The 21,673-nt window shown below is 42.8% G+C and overlaps 2 protein-coding genes across 2 annotated transcripts in view; one reads left to right on the forward strand and one right to left on the reverse strand.

The window, feature by feature from the left end:
• capn3a (calpain 3a, (p94)) overlaps nt 1–2,154 on the forward strand; it is an 18,051-nt gene extending 15,897 nt beyond the window's left edge. Inside the window, exon 21 of the mRNA XM_037747572.1 lies at nt 129–2,154. Coding sequence (XP_037603500.1) covers nt 129–155 — 27 coding nt within the window. The 3' untranslated portion in view covers nt 156–2,154. The remainder of the gene's footprint in view (nt 1–128) is intronic.
• znf106a (zinc finger protein 106a) lies at nt 1,238–21,472 on the reverse strand. Its single transcript, XM_037747571.1, has 21 exons — nt 21,332–21,472; nt 17,773–17,855; nt 17,164–17,225; nt 15,369–15,563; nt 11,828–13,714; nt 11,280–11,742; nt 10,686–10,755; nt 10,297–10,451; nt 9,794–9,854; nt 8,521–9,673; nt 7,857–7,906; nt 6,708–6,853; nt 6,486–6,620; nt 6,074–6,190; nt 5,045–5,236; nt 4,607–4,669; nt 4,337–4,456; nt 4,128–4,199; nt 3,792–3,863; nt 3,114–3,260; nt 1,238–2,780 (listed from the first exon to the last, which is right to left on the reverse strand). The coding sequence occupies exons 2-21, from the start codon at nt 17,824–17,826 to the stop codon at nt 2,724–2,726; spliced, it is 5,271 nt and encodes a 1,756-aa protein (XP_037603499.1). The 5' UTR covers nt 17,827–17,855; nt 21,332–21,472; the 3' UTR covers nt 1,238–2,723.
• Between the last annotated feature and the right edge of the window lie 201 nt (nt 21,473–21,673).

The following is a 21,673-nucleotide window of genomic DNA, read 5'->3' on the forward strand; positions in this document are numbered from 1 at the left end:
GGTGTTGCTGGCTCTCTGCGGTCACAGATTTCAGTGTAACACCGGCACATCGCGACACTGAGACCATGAGAAGAAGGTGTACTATGAACCAGACACTTATTGAATGTTTTCCTTCTCTCCATCTTCAGTGGCTCCAGTTGACCATGTACGCCTAGAGAGGCCCATCTTCCTCCAGGTGAGCTCCACTCCACACGAGGACCAGACCTGCCAGCCTTTACCTCAATATTCAGTGTGCCCGACCGTCGTTAGCTCTCATCCACTTCACCTGCAGCCCCTCACCCCTGCTCAGCTCTGCTCTTTCAACTCCCAACATGTTCAACATGCTTCTTCATCTCCTCTTCCTCTCTATCTAGCTCTCAGGCCTTCTTTTCTCTGCTCTTGTCCTTCCATTATCATCGAGTCTCTCCTTTCAGCCATTAGCCTTTTTGTTAAAAAAGACACAAGTTCAGTAATTTTCTCAGGCATCAAACACACACAACCTCACAGAGCTCCTTCTACAGTACCACCTAAACCACCCCACCATCTCCCTACACTATCTTCTTCTTCTTCTTCTTCTGTTATCAAACTGAGCAGCTTTCTTCCTGTATTCATTCCAGTGAACTGGGCTCTCTGGTGGACAGTGAATAAACTTGTGAATCACTGTTATATTTCTGAGAATACAACAACAGTTAGTTTCTTTAGGATTTCAAGGAACAAACACCACTCTGCCCCCCCGAACTCTGCTTTTAATCACTTATTTTTGTGAATAAAACAATCCTGCTGGACTTTCTGTGGACACATTTCCCCCCCGCTGTGCTGGGTGCGAGCCGTCTAGCAGCTCCCCGGTGAACAAACTCAGGCTTCTTTTTGTTCGCCTCCGCTCCAGTGCAACAGGATGTAAAACCCCCCTCCTCGACTACTGTCCAGTCTTTCAGCTCTTCATGTGGATGGATGACGTTCAAGAACTGTGGAGCTGACGCGTTTTTTATTAACGCCGACGTTAGAGGTTAAAAACAAATATGGATTTGACAGAATATGGCTGATGGGTTGGACTGCAGCTTTTTGTGATTTTTTTTTCTCCAATTAAGGCTTTGGTCAAATGAGTGTACTGCATTTTTAACCATTTTAACCAAATAAATAAATAAATGTGTAGTTATTGGTTTTGACTGCGTTACCAGTAGACTTGATGTGAAATTGTGGTATTTTAAAGCAGCATAAAAGAAGACACACATTTTATGATGTTGCACCATTTTTTTTATTATTATTATTATTAACAATGTCTTTGATTGCACTTTCTTAAAAAATATCTTTGATAACAACTGAAAAAACTTGAAGAAACTCAGGAATGCCAGGTAAGGAGAGGTGAACTGCTCGCTTTTCTCAGACGTTAGCGGATGTTTGGAAGATGGCGGCTGTGAGAAACGTGAACTCCTCAACAGAGGACACAACCAAGAGAGCTGCAACCACACCAAAGTTTGCCAAAGAGAGCAACCGGCTGGGATTTCACACGGGTTTAAAACTGGTTGAATATGCCTTTTTTTAAAAAGTGGCTTTTTTTTTAGCGGGTGAGGTATGGCATGGGAGATGAATCCTAATTCTTCCCTTCAAGCTCCTCCATCGAATACCTCCTCGAAACATCCTTCACCTCCACACTTCATTAGAAAACTATCTTCACTGTGGAAAAAATACAACTCCGCTGCCTTCTGCTCGATGCTCCAATTATAAAATAAATTTCCAAAAATCCCTAAGAAGGACAATTTGTCATAAAAACATTCACACTCACTCATGGAAAACAGGGTTCATCAAACAGGGTTAAACCGCTTTGTGGACAAGAATAAACCCACACAGATAAACACATGTAGGAACACACACACACACACACACACTCACACACACAATCATCTTCATCATCATCATCGCCACGTCTTGGCTCTGTTATCACTGCAAATTCTCAAATGGCATCTTCAGGCCAAGTAACAACACTGCACCAAAGTCCCTCAACGCCTTCATATCACTGAGCAACGAAACAAACAAAAAAAGTAAATGAATGTATTTTATCCTAAACCGCTAACGAAACAAAAAAGATGTTTTCTGAAAACAAAATAAAAACCAAAAATAAATTAATTCAACGAAACTCCTTCAAAACAAACACCGTTCCACTAAAACACGGCCGGGGAAAACTTTAAATCACTCGTTATTGTCCTAAACAAAAAGGTTACCTCGAGTGAATAACTTAAAAAAGAAAACAAAAAATAAAAACAGCTAAAGGTTGCTCAACATGACACATCACTACTGCACTACAACAATAAAAACATCTCTTAGCCCATGCCATATGACGGTTAATCGGTTTCAACAGAAAAGCGGAACAAACCCTCTCTGATACCGGCAACGCTGGAGTTTCTTCAATAAACAAAAGTCACGTGTTTCTTTGTCTTATTTTGGTCAGTGAAAAGAGGAACTGCAGTGGTCAGACAGAGAGAAAGAGAGGAAGGCGTGTTATTGTAGAACGTAAAAAAACAACAACAACCAACCCTCCTTTCATCATTGTATTATGGTTGGATTCCAACACCGAACATAAAGGATGGAGTCGTCAGACGTCACTCGTCAGGCTCGACAGGAGCGCTGCTACGATAAGTGGGTCCCAAAAACATCCCCCCCAATATGGGAGGTTAAAGGTGGGGGGGGTAAAGGTAGCAGGGAAGGGAGGAGGGCTCAGGGAGGAACGATGTTCCCTCCAGCAGCCCTTAAGGCTCCAGTGCAGTCTCCTCCGCTGCGTGTTTCTGCATGTGCACCGGCATCCCCTGCAACACACAAAGAAATAATACCCTCTAAATTAAAGGTCTTATTGGTAATGTTTTTATGTAGACGAATATTATATTATGTATTTTATGTCGTAGAACAAAACATTAAATCTCTTCAGCTTGTGTTAACCACAGACCTTATTTCAGGCATCTAACTAAAGACCCATTGACTTCCAGACGAGGGAACCGCAAGTGCTAAAATGTTAACTCATATCCGGGTTTAAGACTCATTCCTGCAGCACTCTATAGCACCTTTAAGCTTTAAAACCTAAATGTACTCCTCTACGTACTAAAAACACATTCAAATTTGTGTTTTTTTTTTTTTTTTTATACCTGCTTGGAGCTGTTGCGTGCACAGAAAAACTCTTCACAGTTTTTCCAGCGGCATTTGAGCGTCTGGGAGTTGGTACTGGTGTGGTCGTTGATCAGGTGCTGCTTCAGATGCTCCATCATCCCGAACACCAGCGAACAGCCGTGCCACTGTCAACACAAGACGACACCGTTAATCAATAATAACCAGGGAGCCTTTTGTGTTGGCTTTTAATGTGATTTACTAGATAATATCACCTCTTCAGGCCTCTAAACATTCAAATACAATAAGAGGGGGGAAAAGTCACTCTTTGGTTGAATTGGTCACAACCTGTGAACGGGACCCAAGGGGTCCTGGTTTTATTTTGATTATATTTTTTTAAATACTTGTGCATTACTGGACAAACAAGATGATAATTCAGGTCAACATTTTTCCAGGACTGTGATAATGTAGTTTGGTGGCAGCAAAAATGTTTTACAATCTAAAAACATCAAAATTAACATCAGGGTTTGATGTAAAGTCCCTCAGAAAGAGGCAGAAGTCTCCAGAATTGTCTCGATTTCTTCCATTACAGGAGCCTAAATACACCAAAATAAAATCCAACCACATGACATACATCTCTTACTCTTACATTGTCTAGTTAAACTCTCTTGTTCCACACATTTCCCCTCTCAGCTCTGCCTCCCCGTCCCTCATCTTACCCAGCAGCGGTAGTTCTGCATCAGGTTCAGCTTGACGGCCTGCACGCTGCCGTCGTAACAACCGGTGTAGATCTGAAACACAGAATTAACACGAACAACAGGTTAAGATCTGATCTGAAAGCTTTTTCCAAATATCAAATAACTTGTATGTCATACGTTATAGAAAAAAAACATATCAGCTGGTTATATATATACATATGTATGTGCAAAAACTGGTGATCAAATGCGTCTATTACAGTTGGGATTAATGACGTCTAATGAGTGTCTCTGATATATTTCCTTGTTTAATTTCACAGTTTTCCTAGCATACAGCTCAGGAAAAAGCAGGTTTCTCACCATGTTCTTGTGGATCGACATACACATCACCATGTCCTTGTGTCCACCGTAGACCTGCAGCTGGTCGTGAGACTGAGGAGAGAACAACAGGTTTCACATTTTCTAGTGTGAAGACATGAAAACGTGCTGAAACGGCGTTCACACCCAAATGTAAACGAGCAAATGGCTCAGTAGGCAGAGTGGCCAGAGATGGTTTAAAGGATTCAGACCTGTAGATCGTAGACGCGCACCAGTTTGTCCAGACAGGCTGTCACCATCACCTTCCCCAGGACGGACACCACAGTGACAGCGTGACTGTGGCCCTTGTAGACCCGCACCAGCTCTCCAGTCTGTACGGATAATAAAATGTGGTATACATATATTAATATGTCATTCAACTGCACTGTGCATAAGGCCTTTACTTTCAAGAAAGGAATCATAAACATGTTAAATTGTAAAATAATATCTTTATGTATAAAGAGATAACCAGGGTGACTCACATGGATGTTGTGTGCGTAGACACACTGATCACTGGAGCCACTAAAGACCAGGTCATTGATCACCTGAGAGAGAGAAACAAAGAGGAATTAAACTCAGTCTGACTAAATGAATCCTCAGCTCCCATAACATGTAAAACATGAGATAATCGAGACATGAAATCGGAGCAGATATTCAATTATTATCACAGATAATACACTGATTTTCTTTACACAATCTTAGCATCGCTCTCTGAAAAAATTACTAGTTATAAGTTGTTTCCTGTTTTTCAAATGCTTACATCAACATGATTTTAGATAGATAAATAGATAATTTATGCTTCCAAAACATAATAGAGACAGATACATTTATACAGTTCACTACAAATCATCATTCCTGCGTTTGTGTCTTTGCGTCTCTGTGTTCCAGTGATGACGCGTCAGAGTTGAAGCTCAGGTTACCTTCATGCAGAGCACCGTCTTGGTGTGTCCCTCCAGCGTGCGCAGCAGCAGGCCGCTCTTGGCGTCTCTCACGCTGATGGTGCTGTCGTAGGAGCCGACCAGCAGGATCCTCCGGGCTCCCTCCTGCGACGAGGCCAGGCAGCTGACGGATCGCGGCCCGTGGCACTCGAACACGTCCATCTGCTTGTTTGTCTAAACAAATAAACAGAAACGAAAAGTCATCACGTCTCCACCTTTTATCCCTCAAAGCTAGCCGATGGAGATAAATACATTCTCTGACATTTAAAATATATATTTTTTCCCAACTTGTGGCAAAAAGGTAAACATATTAATTTCAAGAAAGCTCATGATTTGACTTCAATAACATGACATACAACACACTGTAGCAGACCAATGCTGCTCTTTAACCAGACAACTGGTCTGTAATGGTTCATAATAGGTCTGCAACCAATGTTTGTTTTCAATATTATTTTAACTGCAGATCAAGATTAAGTAATCGCTTGGTCTTAAAAAATGTCATGCGATAGTGAAAAATGCCCAAAGGGATGTCATAAAACTGTACAAAGCCCAAAGAGATTCAGTTTACTATCGTACAAGATGAAGTAAAGCAGCAAATTCTCACGTTTATGAAGCTGGAACTGACATTTTTACTTGAAAAAATGACTTAAAGTGGAAACTTTTCAAAGGTCTAAACACTGATGAGTCCAGCTTTTTCTGTCCACCTGAACATTTGAAGTCTAATTTACCATTTTCTGTAGGTGGAGAAGTGTCAATAACTACAACATTTTTAATTCTGAATAAACGTTTCGAGGGTGATGGTGCGGGTATACATAATACATCTTTTTATGTAACTACTGTAGCTGCTACAACTACTTGAAACTTAGTCAAGAGAGTTGTCTTATTTTTTCCTTCAGAGAGAGAATCAGAGAGAGAGTCAGAGAGTCACTGTCTTAACTTTACAGTGCTAACAGTATCACTGTCGAACTTTTCCACTACTTAATGCATATTGTACTGCACTGCATCTCTCACCTTGAGGTTAAAGGTCACCACTGTGCCGTTTGCCAGACCGGCGTATAAAGTCCTCCATCGACTGTGGAGGCAGAGGACTCGGTCTGGCAGATGGAACTGCTGCTCCAGCTCTCGAGTCTGTGGACGCCAAACAACATCAACTGAATTCAATTATACATTTTTATAAAAGTAGAATGAGGAACAACACCTCTTGGCACTCTTCTTCTATTTCCCATGATGTTAACAGTAAGAAAAACCTGCTTCACATATACGGCTACACAATTCATGGTCACTAAAAGAGCCCAAATCAAGAAAAATCCAATTATTAATCAGCGCATTACTCAACACATCCTATAATGTGACCAGATCAAGCAGAAAGTACTGCATGGATAATCAATGTGATTAATCAGTAATTGTAGATGTGTGTTGTTACCTTGAGACTGTAGCAGCAGATGGTCTGGTCACTGGAACCAGAATAAAGGCGATGATGCAGACTGGGAGCCGCGGACACCAACAGGCAGCTCACTTTGGAGCTGTGACCCTCAAACACACCGACACATTTATGGCTCTGCAACAACAAGAAAATAAAAGTTTGTTCAGCTGGTACATTCACAGAAAATACGAATTAACCTCCCGACATCCTGCTGACACCCACCACCAGGTCGAAGGCTTTGACGGTCCGGTCTCCTGAACACGTGTACAGCAGCCCGTTGTAGATCTGCATGGCGTTCACCGCCTCCTGGTGGCCCTCGAACACACCCTCAGTGGGCAAATCATCCTCACCGTGGTCAGAGGACGCATCTGTGAAACACACACAAATACATTCATGAGCACAAAGATAAAGAGCGTTTTATAAAGATGTAATGCCATAAATCAACTTTAAAAAGAGGACACTACGAATAAACTCTCTCCAGGTTGTAATCTGTTTCCTAAACTCAAATATACAGGATACAGTAGTTTATCTGAGTGACATTTTGGTCATCAAAGTAGCTGATTTAACAAATGTCCTCTGATAAATTCCCCACCGATCATTTTGTAAGTGCAGGTTTTGTATGTTTTCTCTGGATGAACATTTAAATGAGACGTAGACCAGCGATCAGTATGCATCAGGTTAAATAGTTGTGTGTCCATTTATCACAGCACTCATCATCAGGCTCACACAGCGTCACTGAAAATCAACTAACAGCTCTATGAATAACTTGTCCATAAAAAGTAATTTGGGCGCTCAGAGAGTCTATTTTAACCTGATCAAGGAGGACGATATTTCTAATTCTGGCTGCTGGTATAATTGTATGTTTAGTTATCAAACATCAAGACTACCGGTGAGGTGACGGGCCCGCTGCCAACACTGCAAAATGTCCTTAATTGCCAAGAAAAACACTAAAAACAAATACTTATTTATAATAAAGTATACAAGATGAACACTTTTAGATATGTAAGATTAACCACAAGTTCAAGGAAACATTGTGTTTTATACAGTCATCAAATAATTTAAAGCTGCTTGTCAAACGGTTGAATCGCTTCAGAAACCCACTCCCCATCCGACAATTTCTGTGCCTTTCCGAATCAGATAATCCGACACTCACACTCACTTAACGGCGCCACTTTTGTGCAACACAATGTCTGTCCTCCAGGAGAGACTGACTGAAAATGTGCGCCACTATCCACGTATTGAAACAATAGTTAAAGCTGTTTTTTCACTCCGTATGTTGTACGAACTTGTTACAACGGTTCATCACGTTACGAACCGCTGGAGCTTAACCCGACCCTTGTAACTTGAACAATTCTCCAGAGATGAACTTACCTGATGAGATCTTTGATATCTTGGGCGACGTGATGGGAAACGGCAAGTCACTGTTGGGAGAAAAGGAGGAAATGATGAGTGATTTTAATTTGGGTTAAATCCAAAAAGATCTGCGATTAGACTCCTTACAAAAGATCATAACTAAACTTTAGCTCCGACACAAGACAAATAAAAGTAGTGTGAGGTTCTGGCAGAATATTATCATGACCTCTGACCTCTCTAAAAATCCAATCCTTATAGCTTATAATTTTGGAAAAGTGTGTTATAGATGAAATTTAGTTTTCTTATGTTTTTATTGAATCCTTGGAAGCTGTAAAGTATAATTTCAAACATATAAAGTTAGCTTTAAAATGACATTTATTCTATACTCTAAATATATTTACTGTTGAGATCACTATATATATAATCTTTTCTTTGTGTAAAAGGCATCTGATCCAGTGTATTTTTTTATTTTTTGCAATTTTACTTTTACTGACATTTTTAAACCACTTTATTATCCCTTTAAATGCAAAACTGAGAAAACAAACATTAACAAAATGTCAACTAAAGCTCCACTTATTCACTTGTTCTCGAGCCATCCTGTGATATGGTTGAAAGCTCCAGAACAAGCGAGTAAGCGGATCTTGAGTTGAGGTTGTTTCCAAAGATCAAGACTGAGTCTCACCTCTCGGAGGATCGGCACACGTCCATGTCGCTGGTGGAGGTGACCTCGTTGCAGGCGAGGCTCTGCGGCTCAGGTCTAGAGGAGTCTGGGACCTGGACCGGAGGGGAAGCTGGAACCAGGGTGTCCGTGTGCTGCTGCTGACAGGCGGCGGTGACCTCCATGCTTTCTTCTGATTCCAGGTTCATCGTGAGCTCAGCGGGGGCCGCCTGGGGAAGCTCCACCATGTGTTTGGCGTCTTCTTTCTCAAGTGTGTCGGTCGGAAATAGGCGCCTGGAGGCCTCCTCAACCAGCTCCATGTTCACGTCTCCCTCTCTGTCTTCTGACGGCGGAGTGGAGGTGCTGACCTGGGAGCTCCCGCTGGGTCTCCTGCGTGGTCGAGGCCACCGCGGCCTCAAGCCCTCTCCGTCTATCTCGGTGTCGCTGCTCTCGGGCTGCTCCGTCCCTTGGGCCTTCTTCAACACCTTCCTCTTCTTCAGCTTCCTCACGCGCTTCCCGCTCCTCAGTTCAGGCGGAGAGGGAGGCAGGTTGAGGACTGAGGGGGCTGAGGGGGGCTCAAAGGACGGTGTGGCTGCGCAGTCGACAACACTCCCCACCTCAGAGCTCCTCCTGCTGGCCAAGAGAGACTTTAGGGGGGATTTGGAGTCAGGCAGAGAGTTCCTGGTTGCCTGTATGGCCTTTTCCATGGTCTCAACCAGACCTGACAAGCTCTCTTTGCAGTCCGCAGGCGTGTTAAAGTTCTCCCAGTTATGATCTGTGTTAGTTTGGTACGGCTCAGACTTTCTCTCAGGAGATGGCTGGAAATTAAGGGCAGGATCTGCAAGAGTTTCAGAAGCACATGGATCAGATGAACAGAAATGGAGAGTGTGTTGCTCTGGAGTGGTGCTGTGAGCACAGTGGGTCATATCGTCCACGGGGTCCATCGCTGAGCTGACGTGGACCGGAGACTGAGGCTCCTGCTTGATAACTACGGGCATGAAGGGAAGGCTGGAGGAGGGAGGGGAGGCAGGAGGACTTGGACAGGGAGCAGCAGGAGCAGCAACAGCAGTGTCTGTGACAGCGGGGAGCAGCATGGAGGAGGGCGTGTGTGGCTCAGCTTCTACTGAATCCATCCTTTCTTCTTTCAGTTTGATCTGAGGTGCACCCTCCAAACCACCTGTATAAAAAAATGCACAATAAACACTTAATTCCTCTGTTTATTTCAGTTTGTAGTCACTGGTAGTAAAAGTTACCATTTAATATCATAATGTCATGTATTCCATACTAATGTCCTCACCTTGCATCCCTTTCAGTAACTCGATGCGCTTGTTTCTCAGTGTGGTCATCTCTCCAGACATCTGGGTGAGACAAAATCATACAGTGAACAGTGAATATTTCTGCTTGTTAAGTGGGTAATATATAACATAATATGGAGATTAATGACATAGGAACATGACATGAAACTAGAAGCAAGTTGTTTTCATTAATTTAAACTGTATTATTAACTATTAGGTCGACTGTTTGTCCTACAATGAAAGTTAATAATGTTATTTTTGACCCTTCACTACATCAAAAGAACAAATAATGAAGTAGCTGGCAAGACATCAAACACTCGCTAAGCTCAGCAAACTGTGGACATCTGCTCCAACTGCACCGGCCTCAAAACCAGGCAACTCTCCAGGAGAGAATCAGCCACTCAGTGGAAGAACTAACACTCACACATGCACACCAACCTGCTCTTGAATCAAAATGAAAAGTGAAAGTGACACATGTAGGTACTTTTATCACAACTCTTTTTACCTGCTGTTTAACCACCATGAGACGCTGCACCTCTATGTAGGCGGCCTCCAGCGCGGCACGGGCCTGGATCAGGCTTGTGTCCATGGTCTGCAGCGAGCGACTCAGCTCTTCTTCCCGCAGAGACACAGCCAGCAGCTGGTCGATCTGTGAACGCTCTGCACACACAGGCACCAAAAGATGCTCATTATGAACCATCGGCAACTTGGCACAAGTTTTGTTGTCTTAAAATCAATTTAGATTGAAGATGCCAAATCCTTCCACCAAAATCGTTAAATTACATGAGCGGAGACAATATACTACAGACAAAAAACATATACATTTCACTCTCAAAAAGTGAAACGATACAGTATATATGACTTGTTAATGCCACAGAACTCATAGATACTAACCTTTTTTGGATTTGACTTTCCTTCTTTTGCTGTTGTGTTCCAAGCAAGACGTCTCTGCACTTGGAACGTCCTACAAGGGAGAAAGAAAAGAGTCACATGCTGCCTGTTTTAAAGTATTAAAGTAGAGAAATAAAAGTGGTTATTGGTCACACAGACCTTTTTTTAAAAGAGTACTCCACCGATTTAGCATTGCACTCCTGTAACACTGTCACTAATGATGGACAGTTTTTATAAAAAAGGATAATAATTGATGCAGAAGAAACAGAGATATCGTCATTTTTATTCCATGCGTTCTGCTTCACCTTGCACATACATACATTACCCACAATGCAACTAGACTGCTGACAGTTTGGTAGGATATTCAGATGTTATGCTAGTGCCAACTACTGTAGCCTCGAGCCGCTAGCCTCAAGCAGAGATGAGGAGCGGACTACAGAGGTCTCCCTCGTTTCTAAGAAACAGGTTTTTTAGTTTTCAAACTTTTAATAACATTTATATTTATCAGACTTCACACAGCTCGTCTAGATACAACGTTTTTAGCTGTAAACAGAATCGGTGGAGTTCCCCTTTAATAACACCGTTTCCTTTACTCACCCCGGCTGCTCTCCTCCTCTTCCCTGTCCCCTGGCCATCGTACAGCTCCGTCCCCGAGCTGCTGTCCCCGAGCACCGAATCAGACCGCTGGAGGGCCTTCACCGTCACAGAGGTCAGCTTCTCCGGCTGCTTCTTTGCTTTAGCCTCAAACTGGCCGAGCATCTGCTCCACCTCTTTCTCTTCACGCTGATTGTCTTTGGGATTGGGAGAACCGGAGGACGCCTGCGGCTCTGAGCTGAGGGCCTCTCTTTGCTCCGTCTCCTTTGACATGAAGGATGTAAACAGGGAGTGAGTGGACGCAGGAGCGATGCTGCTTTCTGATAAGGAGCGTTTTCGGGAGGCGGGGTTGTCCATCAGCGACTCCCACTGGAAACCCTCCACCAGGGGAATGCCCTCTTCCTCCTGGCTCTGGTCCTCCTGGCTCTGGTCCTCCTGGTCGATTGGCACCATCTCGATCCCAAACCTGCAGGACGGACAGGACATAACATTAGCAACTGAAATTTAAAAATGAATGTTGAAAGAATGCAAACTCCAAATGTAAGACTCACCTTGGCATGCCTTTCCCTTTGTCCTGCTTCTTCCTGACCTCCTGGTACACCTGATCCCAGTTCACGTTGCGTCGAGACCCGGAGGAGCTGATGAGCTGCCGTACAGTCGGTTTGAGTCCGGAATCCTTTTCCGTGTCACTCCTCCGCGACTCGCTCAGGTTTCTCACCCGTCTGGCGATGTTCAGGTTAGGCTCGTGGCCACCTGTTTTGCTCTTGGAACTGATGTGTTTGGTCAGATCACGTTTCAGGACGGGAGGCAGGTCGAGTTTGGACAGACCTGCCGCGTTTGACCCGGAGACCGTCTGAGCTTCACCGCTTCTGGAGGTGTCGCTCTCGGAGCTCTGTCCGGCCTGCATGGCTTCATCTGGTGCTACCGGGTGTGTTTCCTTCTCCGCTCTTATCCTGTTCTCCTCGTCTCCTCGGCTCGAGGCTGCCGGCTCTGAGCTCTCCATGGTCGAGGTGCTGACTTGCAGTGATTGGAGAAACTGGCTGCTGTCTGAAGATTGCAATGTGGGCTTTTCTGGCCTGACAGACTCAGGCAGATTTGGTTTAGCTGCGCTCTGCCTGTTTTCTTTATTCACTCCTATCTGACTCTGATCCCTCTGCTGCTCCTCCACATTGTGCAGCAACGTTTCCATCCTGTTGTTTCTACAGCTATCCAAAGAGCCTCTCTTTTCGCACACAATCTTTCTCGCTTTCCTGAACGTTTCTAGGAGCTGCTGTTCTTTCCTCAACTGAAGGAGCCCGACAGGCGGCGCCTGGGGGCTGAACTCACTCTGCTTTGATTTTGACTGTGCGTGCGCTTGACTGCTGAGTTGTGCTCCGCTGTTGAGACCAGGAACTGAGGACATCTTCCAATCTTTATGTGGCAATGGCTTGTTTGCCTTCTGATTGGAGGGACCAGATGTGGCGTTCTGGTGGCCATCTCTCTGAGTGCTGCTGCTTCTACTGCTGCTGCTGTTGCTTCCATCTCTGGGTTTGGTTTTGGGGTTCTTTTTATGCTTCCCTTTCTCTTCCACACTTTGTCCACTCGAGCTCAGCTGCCCCGGTTTCTGTTCAGGTCGTGATTGCCTGTTCAAAGCGCTGGTTTCCTGTGCCTTGTCTTGTTTCTGGGGATTATGGACTTTCGTGGACTTCTCTAATGAGTTTGCATCCTTGTGGGGTACAGATTCAGAACCCTTTGTGACTGGATAAGGTGACCAGCGACAGGCTTTGTCCAGCTTCGGATTGCTACCGAAGGTCTTAGAGCTCTTACTGCTGCTGTGGTCCGGTTCTGCTGTTTGCCCCTCCTTATTCTGAAGCCCATCACCCTGCTGACCGCCCAGCTCATTGCCTGTATTTTGAAACGGGTTAAGAGCTCGCGCAAATAAATTGGGTGGAGGTGGATACGCAGGACAAGGCCCGAGAAGGCTCAGGGGCCGGCTCCATTGTAGGTTCTGGGAAATATTGTTTCGACCATAGACCCCGTTACTGCTGCCTCCGTTGCTGAGCCAGGGCAGTCGACTCCGTTGATTGCCACAAATCGCGCCCTGATCCCACTGCCTGTTACCCAAACCTTCCTGGCTATGGAAGTTTACAGCACCAAACTCTCCAGATGCCCATTTCTGAAAGTTGGGCGGCTCTTGAGCGTGCCAGGTGGCGCTCTTCCCCTGTCTACTGTGCTGCCAGGGTTGTGCCTCCCCTGCTATGGCATTACATTGGTTGCTCCTGTACCAAGTTTTGTTGTGACTGGATCCACCGAATCCCGCCTGTGATTGCTGCTTCCAGGCACAGTCCAGCCGGTAACGCTCCTTAGCTTCTTTTAACTTCTGCTGGAACTCCTCCTTTCTCTTTCGATCCTCTTCTTCTTTTGCCAGCTTTGCAGCAGCAGCAGCCTCCTTTTCTTTCCTACAAACAAAAGACACATATCAATATACACCGATCAGCCATAACATTATGACAGCATCGGCAGCCCTGTACGCAACAAACTGCGATGCGCTGTGTGTTCTGACACCTTTCTATCGGAACCAGCATTAACTTTTTCAACAATTTGAGCTCCAGTAGTTCTTCTATTGGATCGGACAACACAGGCCAGCCTTCGCTTCCCACCTGCATCATTGAGCCTCGGGTCTGACCCTGTCACCGCTTCACCGGTTTTCCTTCCTTGGACCACTTTTGGTAGGTCCTGACCGCTGCAGACTGGGAACATCCCACAAGAGCTGCAGTTCTGGAGATGCTCTGACCCAGTCGTCTAGCAATCACAATCTGGCCCTCGTCAGAGTCGCTCACATCCTTATGCTCCACAAGCTGCTAAGCTAAGCCGTGAGTACTAACAACAGCCATGTTCATGTTCATAACGATATGATTATGTCCTTCATGGTAATAGTGGAGGAGTGGCTTTAGAGGGATTCCTGTAGGGATGGACTGTCAGTGTTGACGACTTGGCAACTTTCTCTCTAGATTTAGGGACTTTTGGAGCTGGTGCTGGTAGCTACTTTCATTGGAAAAGAGTTGTCAACACTGGGCTGGGTTTTTGAGTTGGATCATTTGTAAATATCTAGTGTTTCTACCTTCTCAAGATAACCGACCCGGTCTTTAACAAGACTTAAAGGTCTCTGTAGCAACCGCATCTATTGGCTCACTGTTGTCAGGTGTCAAGGGGTCGGCTCACAGTGTGACCTACAGCGCTGACCAGCAGAGGGAATACAAGCTGACAGCTGAATGCCAGCTTCAACAGTCTTGACACATATCCCACTTTCTCAACTGCTCCAGACATTCAGACATTTCTCTGAGGTTTCCAGTGAGACAGTGAGGTCAACAATGTGTGTCAAGCCAAACATGCACATAAAAGGCGTATTTGAAGAGGTCGTCTTACAGGATGATTCATTTGAGGTTTGAGTTTTCAATCCTAAAACCGCAATTATATATCAAAAGTATGTAATTAATTCTAGATTTCAGAGCATCACAGGGTTGGAGAGAAGTTTTTGGTTGCGTTTCACCATTTGTAAAGGGCAGTAAACACGTGTTTGAACTTTCTGTGTGCAGTCATGCTTTTATTTTAGGCTGCAGTCCTGACATACGACTCCAGCAGCGGCTCAACCTGAAGCTGCAGCTAAAACAGGCCTGCGAGCACCACGGAGCTAAAATGTGACTATACATGGTGCAGGTACACACAAACGACCAACTCGTGAACCATCACTTACATTTGTGGTTAAATCATAACAACATTATAAACATAGACTAGTGTATAAAATAAATTTGTAATAGAAATATTGCCCACTGAAATTAAGTTTCATAAACTGCTGAAATATTTATTATAGGACCTGGACTAGTGATCAAATGCCATGTTGATAAATATGTTTTATTTTCCCAAAAAACATTTAAAAAAAAAAAGGTAATTTCTCATATTTGTAACACAAACAATTCAATTGACAGTTTATTATAAGCACTGAAAAGAAAATATATTTGACAAAATGTGTTTTCACCAATAAATAAGCACAAGACAACTTTTTTAATTCACAAAAAAAATGTTTTTGTGTTAAAAATTGCCTGACTGTCTTACCTGATCTTTTCCTTTCTGTTCTCGATCAGGTCCACCAACGCCCGGTCGAAGTAGTCCTCGTCACGGTCGTTCCCAGCATGCTTTTGCTCTGCGGCTTCCACGTTCTGCTTGTGTGTGGGGCTGGAAATGTGGCTGGCATAGTCGGTCAGACTCACCACCGTCACCTTGCACACTCTGCACTCGTGTCCGCAGTCCCTGGGGAGGGAAGGCGAGAGCGGGCGTTCAATCGTTCCTTCAGGCATTGTTCTGTTCTGATATCTGGTCTGGTTTGGTTTTCGTGTCTGCAGAGCTCGTAGCAACGTACTCCGGCTCTACTTCTTGTTACTTTAAAGTTTGAATAAAATCAGGAGAGGAGAATACTCAACAATCCTTAAAAAGATAACCGAATTATCTATGTCACAGATCAGGAGGTAGCTAACTTGTAATTATCTCTTGTTAAAAAAAAAAACTTTATCATCCTGATCTTGTTGTTTCGTTCTTCAGCAGGCCATAGGAGGCAGAGCGAGGGCAGGAGGAGCAGCCAGGCTGGACGCAGGCAGCACGCTAGTCCAGCTGTTTCTGTTCAGCCATGCAGCACAGCACTGGGATGCGTGGAGGGGAGAGAGGCACAGCGCCCTCAGCCTAGTGCTCTTCCATGATGGTGTTCGCCGCGCACTGAGCCTCTACAGAGTGCAATGTCTGTATTTGACCTCACACTCCTCTGTGAGAGCCAGGACCCAGCCCCCCCTTCCAGACCGGCATGTGTTATTAGACCAGGCCCGAGCATCCTGCCGACCAATCCCAAGCAAAGCCCGCGTAACCGGAGCCGTGTGCAGCTGCTCATAGCCTCCACTTCAAACCTCTCCCAAGTATGCCATCCTGTAACGCTGATAGGGGCAGTGACTCCGCTGGCTCCTTCTCAATTTCTTTTTCAGATTTGTGTCATCCTGGCGTGCTGCCATTCTCTGACCTCTCGTGCAGTTGGCAAACTCTTTATCAGTGAGATCGGGTTACTTTTATGTATTTGACACGTTATTTCTCAGCAGTAGCAGTCGGGGGGGAATTGCAACGTGAATTAGTGATGATGAATTCCTCAACTGGAATTGCAATTTGTAAGTCAGCATGGACCTCACTTAGCGCTGTATCAAACTGTAATTAAAGTTGAAGGGTAACTTTGGTATTTTTCAACCCTATTTTCCCATGTTTTTGTGTCTAAGTGACTAATGGGGTTTCAATTATTATTATTTTTTTTTTAACAAATGTACCCGACCATCACATTTAAATAGATGTCATCTTTACATATCAATGTTTACATGTAGTCCCAGTAACTTAGCAACAACACGACCCACAATCAGTATCCAGATTCTTCCCTCTCAGCGCCGGGCCACATACTTCTACTAATCTACAGGGGAGTCACAAGATAGCCAGTTGCCTTCTCTCGGTCATGCCTGTTGTTCCGGAGAGATTGTGTCTATATATATGTGCCACAGTTGAGACAGCTGCTCATATATCAGATGAACATGTGACCGTGTGCCCACGTGTGTCTCGTGACCCAAATACATTTAGAGTAGACAAAACTCTTGAAACAAAGTCAAACTTTTTATATTATAGTTCATTTAGAAATAGTGCATTAAATAAGATGCAGTAATAGTCCAAATTATGATACTATTCATCGATCTTGTGCTATATATGATTATAAGGGAAACAGAACATTTCTATGTAAGATATTTCTGCCAAAAAATCTATTTATTTAGAGTCGTGATATATAATTACATGATAGCTGTGCGTGTAGTTTATTTTTGGAGAAACAACTCACCGGCCTTTGAGCTTCTCCAGCTCACGGTGGTGCAGCATACTTCTCATGTGCTCATCCATCTCCTGCAGAAACACATGGAAAAATAATAAATCTTTTCTTTTAGGCATCAATTTCTTGCAAGTTTCCTTGTTTAGTGAGGTCATAGATAACATGTTATTGATCCCCAAGAGGAGGAATTTACATGTCCCAGCATTGGATTTGGTGATATTTAATTTTTCAAATAAACAAATGAAATAATAAACGATGAAATGTTCTTATATAGGAAAATTCTCTTATTTTTAAGCTAAAAAAACAAACCATTTAAACAACCGATTAGCTGAAAAAAGTATTTGTCACAAACATAAAAACAGGGCTGTCTTTTTAGCTCGTGAAAAATTGGAGATGAAATGATTTTTCTTGGGACAGCAATTGCTGACGAGTGCAAAAGGTATTTAAAAAAAAGGTATAATAAACCTACACAAAAGTTTATTTATTGACTCTGGAGTTACATAAAGACAATATTAATTTTGTTTAACATCTTATGTACCTGCAGTGTCATGTAGCCTGAGCTCCTGACATGAAGTCATACAGTATTTATACATTTACAGATCATGCTTGAGGGTGATTTACCTGCTTGGCGGAGTGGACTGTTTCACAGAGGATGCACTTTCTTTCTCTCGCCATCTTGAACACAAGTAGAAATCAGCCCATTACTGTTGATAGAGAGAATTTATAGTTTTTCTCAATTGATTTAGCACAAGTGCAATTTTCACAACTGTTTCACGGGACATCACAACTTATCAAAACTCAGTTATTGTGTCAGTAAATCGGCCACCAAAATGAAAAGTTGTTTTGCCACCGTGTGGGCCGTACTGGTCAAAAGCTTTAGATGTTTTTTCACCATGGCAGTGAATGAGAAAAACTGTAATAAAAAAAAATCACAGCTTACACGACAAAGCAACAAAGCTCTGTAAAACCATCCTGAATCATAAATATAATCTATGTGGTGTGGTGAGTGTGGTTCAACCTTTGCTGGATATTGTGACTATCAAAAATAATTCTGTGAGCTCTCAGCAACATCTCAGACTCATCAAACCGACCCAGAGGAAGGAGCGCCGAGCTCATTTTCTCTGAACTACCACACCTAACTATTCAGCAACATGCCTCCGTACCGCAGCCCAAATGTCAGCACACAGTTCAACCTGGACACTGGTCTAATTCCAGTCTGCTGAAGGAGCAACTCTGCAGCCAGGAGGCAGCATCAGAGCCATGTCTGGACTTGTTGAACGTTCACACACAGGGTGGAGAAACTTAACTATTAATGCCACCCACGGATCAACGGCTAGTGAAGTTACGCCTGTGGCTGTTTCTCTACACTAAAACGTGACGTGGCCTTCTCAAGATGTAACTGACCATGTGGAGACTTTGTTCTATCATACAATTTTACTGGTTTATACATTTTGGGATAAATGAAAGTTTGAAAGCACTCTGTGAACTTCGTAACAGCTTTGGTACTGTATAAAATCAAAAAGAAAACATCCCTGCCGTCTCTATTGTTGAAGTTATGCCGAGTATTTTGATAATCGATTATTCGTTAAGGTAATTTTTCATGCAAAAATGGCAGAAAAATGTCATTCTCAGCATCTCAAATATAGAGATTTTCTGCTTTTCTCTGGACAAAACAAGACATTTAAAGACATCACCTTGGACTTTGAGACACTGGGATGGACATTTTTCAATATTTTATAACATTTTATATACCAAACGATTAATCTAGAAAATAATCAGAAGATGAATCAATAATAAAAATAATCAGAAGATGCAGCCCTACTTTAAAACATTAAATTAGAAAAAGAAGATGCCAGTGTGTACAGCCAGCAAAGTGTTGGTTCAGTTGCAGGATGAAGTAAAATCAATTCATGAAAAGAGAAAGATAGCTGCACACTGAGAGTGGCTCCAGTAATTGATTTATTTATCTACACAATGTTTTGGCCACATTGACCTTCTTCAAGCAGCAATCTCATTGGCAGGTAGAGAATATAATGTGCTTTTTCTCACTCAAATCTGACTGGTAGTGAAGACGAATTCGAGGCTTATCACAAAATAGAAAAACTGGCACTCTAACCTTCCTACAGCCGACATCCGACAAGGCTCTGATGGGGATATTGATTTGGATATTGGCTACGAACAAGATAGGAGGTGAGCATTTGGCCTGTAAGTAAATAAATTTTCTTAGAAGACTGATATTTTGGCAAGGTTGGCCTTAGTCGACTAATCGGTCGCTTTGGTCTTAGTCGACTATGATTTTTTTAGTCGATTGGTCATTTTATTGCTTTTTTTATGCTGAATGACCTGTATCCAAAAAACTTATGAGCACAGATTAAACGTATTTTTTTTTTGTGATTCTCTGTGGAGAAACTCGCAGATCTGTTGATTAATTCTAAGAATTTCTAACTGTGACAGCAGCCCTAACTGTGTATAAAGATTAAGTCTGTTTTTTGTGCCTCTTTGACCTGATGAAAGCTAACTGGGCCAAAACATCATGCTTCAGATAAAAAAAAATTCCATGCGGGGCTTTCTTCTTATAATTCAAGGCAGTGCTTTGTTTCCATCTGTCTATGCACAACTCTCTCACCTTTACCATATCGGGTGATTAATCAGTCAAACAGCAAAGTTTAATATAGACTAAGTCTAATAAAGACCATAGGCAAGGTCTGGGTAGGGGTCATCATCCTGATTAGTTAGGCCTATATTCTGTTTATGACATTATAACATGTCTCTCAACACCTCCATCACCATTTCTCTTCACTCCCAAAGCACCAGAGGGCAGCTATTTATAATACCAGTAGGATCCAAGGGTCATATTCACTCTCAGCCACTGAATATGTAGGGGGCAGCAGACAGGACAGGGAAAGACACCAAATTAATCTGATATTAGCTACTGATGCACCTGTAATAGTATAACTGTTTGAAAACAGACAGGGGATAAAGGAAGATGTTTGTTTTTGGGATTAATTTACCACAGAGCTTCCTTCTGCAAACCTCATGCATACCCTGAACACGTTGTGTTTGAAGTTAAATAGAAAGTTAAGTGTTCTCCAAAACAATGCAGGTTAGTGAGCAGAAAGAGACAGTAAAAGCACGTCTGCTCAAAGCAGTTTAACAACAATGGTTAAAGGTCCCATATTGTAAAAAGTGACATTTTCATGGCGTTTATATTATAAAGCAGATTTAAGTTCTATATAAATACTGTGAAAGTATCGAAACGCTTAATCCACAGAGAAACACACACAGCCCGTATTCAGAAACTGAGCTTTTGAAACAAGCCGTCAGGATTTCTGTCCATTTGTGATGTCACAAATCTACAATATTTAGACCATTTCACAGTTTTAAACGTAAACATTCTAAATGTGTCCCAGTTTATTTCCTGTTGCAGTGTATGTAAATGACATCAGCTGACTGGAAGTAAACATGGACCCAAACTGTTTCCTAGCAACGCAATTCCGTTGCAATTCCATTGAAATGTACTAAAACGGAGCGTTTCAGACAGAGGGTAAATACAGGTATATTCAAGCAGCCAGCATGAGGAAAATAAAGTGTTTTTTAAAACATTAAAGTATGTAAACATGTTCTAGTAGAAACCCAAAATACAAGCATGAACCTGAAAATGAGCATGATATGGGACCTTTAAAGTGTTAAATTAGCATGCTAACTAGGAGTTTATCATCACAAGTCGCATTGAATCTCCATAATAACTACATCTGACTTTATAAAGCATGCAAAGTTAGTCAGCTGCAACAACAACGACTCTTATCTACTTTACAGTTGTATAAAGTTAAAAACTAGCATTACCTTTAGTCTAACTTCATCTAGCAAAGGGTTGACAGGGTTGTTGTTAGCCTAGCTGTAGCTAGCTGTATTATTCTATTAGAGTGCAGATGTTCGTGTCAACATCACAATCGGATCCAAAAGCAACCAAGAAGATCAGCAACTAACTAACTATTATACTGACTTCTAACATAATTAACAGTAACTGTACAGTAACAGCTAAACGTTAGCTAGTTAGCTAGGTTAGCATGCGAGCAGCAGCATGCTAACTGATGGAGTCAATGATGTTCTACATAATAAAAGCATGAAGGAGAACAGCTAGGACATCATGCTTTAATACTGAGACAGGACAGCTGGCTACCTTTATAAGATATATCCAGATGTGTGTGAGGCTACTGCATGTTCTCCTCCACCGATGAAGCTAACAACAACATCCTCTTCTTCCTCTTCTTCCTCTTCCTCCTCCTGGCACCCAGACTGAACTACAACCTGGGAGGCGTTCAAGAACTCCACTGTTGTTGCAAACAGCACAATGTGTTCAGCAGTGTTGTCGAAAAGGTTTAATGTTAAGTTTGCAGGTTTTATGATTGTTTGTTATACAAGAAACTCTATGATATTTATTCTCACTTATATGCCCTTGAAAATTATACATCAAAAAAATAATATATATATATACAAAAATACAAAAATACATAAACATTTA

Source organism: Sebastes umbrosus, chromosome 16, assembly GCF_015220745.1.
Source record: "Sebastes umbrosus isolate fSebUmb1 chromosome 16, fSebUmb1.pri, whole genome shotgun sequence".
NCBI classification, from domain to species: domain Eukaryota; kingdom Metazoa; phylum Chordata; class Actinopteri; order Perciformes; family Sebastidae; genus Sebastes; species Sebastes umbrosus.

What these genes read in the sequence shown, in the direction of transcription:
- znf106a (XM_037747571.1), bottom strand. Translation starts at nt 17,826, where the DNA reads ATGGCGAGAGAAAGAAAGTGCATCCTCTGTGAAACAGTCCACTCCGCC. An exon ending in AAAGGGAAAGGCATGCCAAG is followed by an intron (nt 11,743 to 11,827) that starts GTGAGTCTTACA and finishes TCCGTCCTGCAG; the next exon opens with GTTTGGGATCGAGATGGTGC. An exon ending in TCTGCTGCTACAGTCTCAAG is followed by an intron (nt 6,191 to 6,485) that starts GTAACAACACAC and finishes TGGCGTCCACAG; the next exon opens with ACTCGAGAGCTGGAGCAGCA.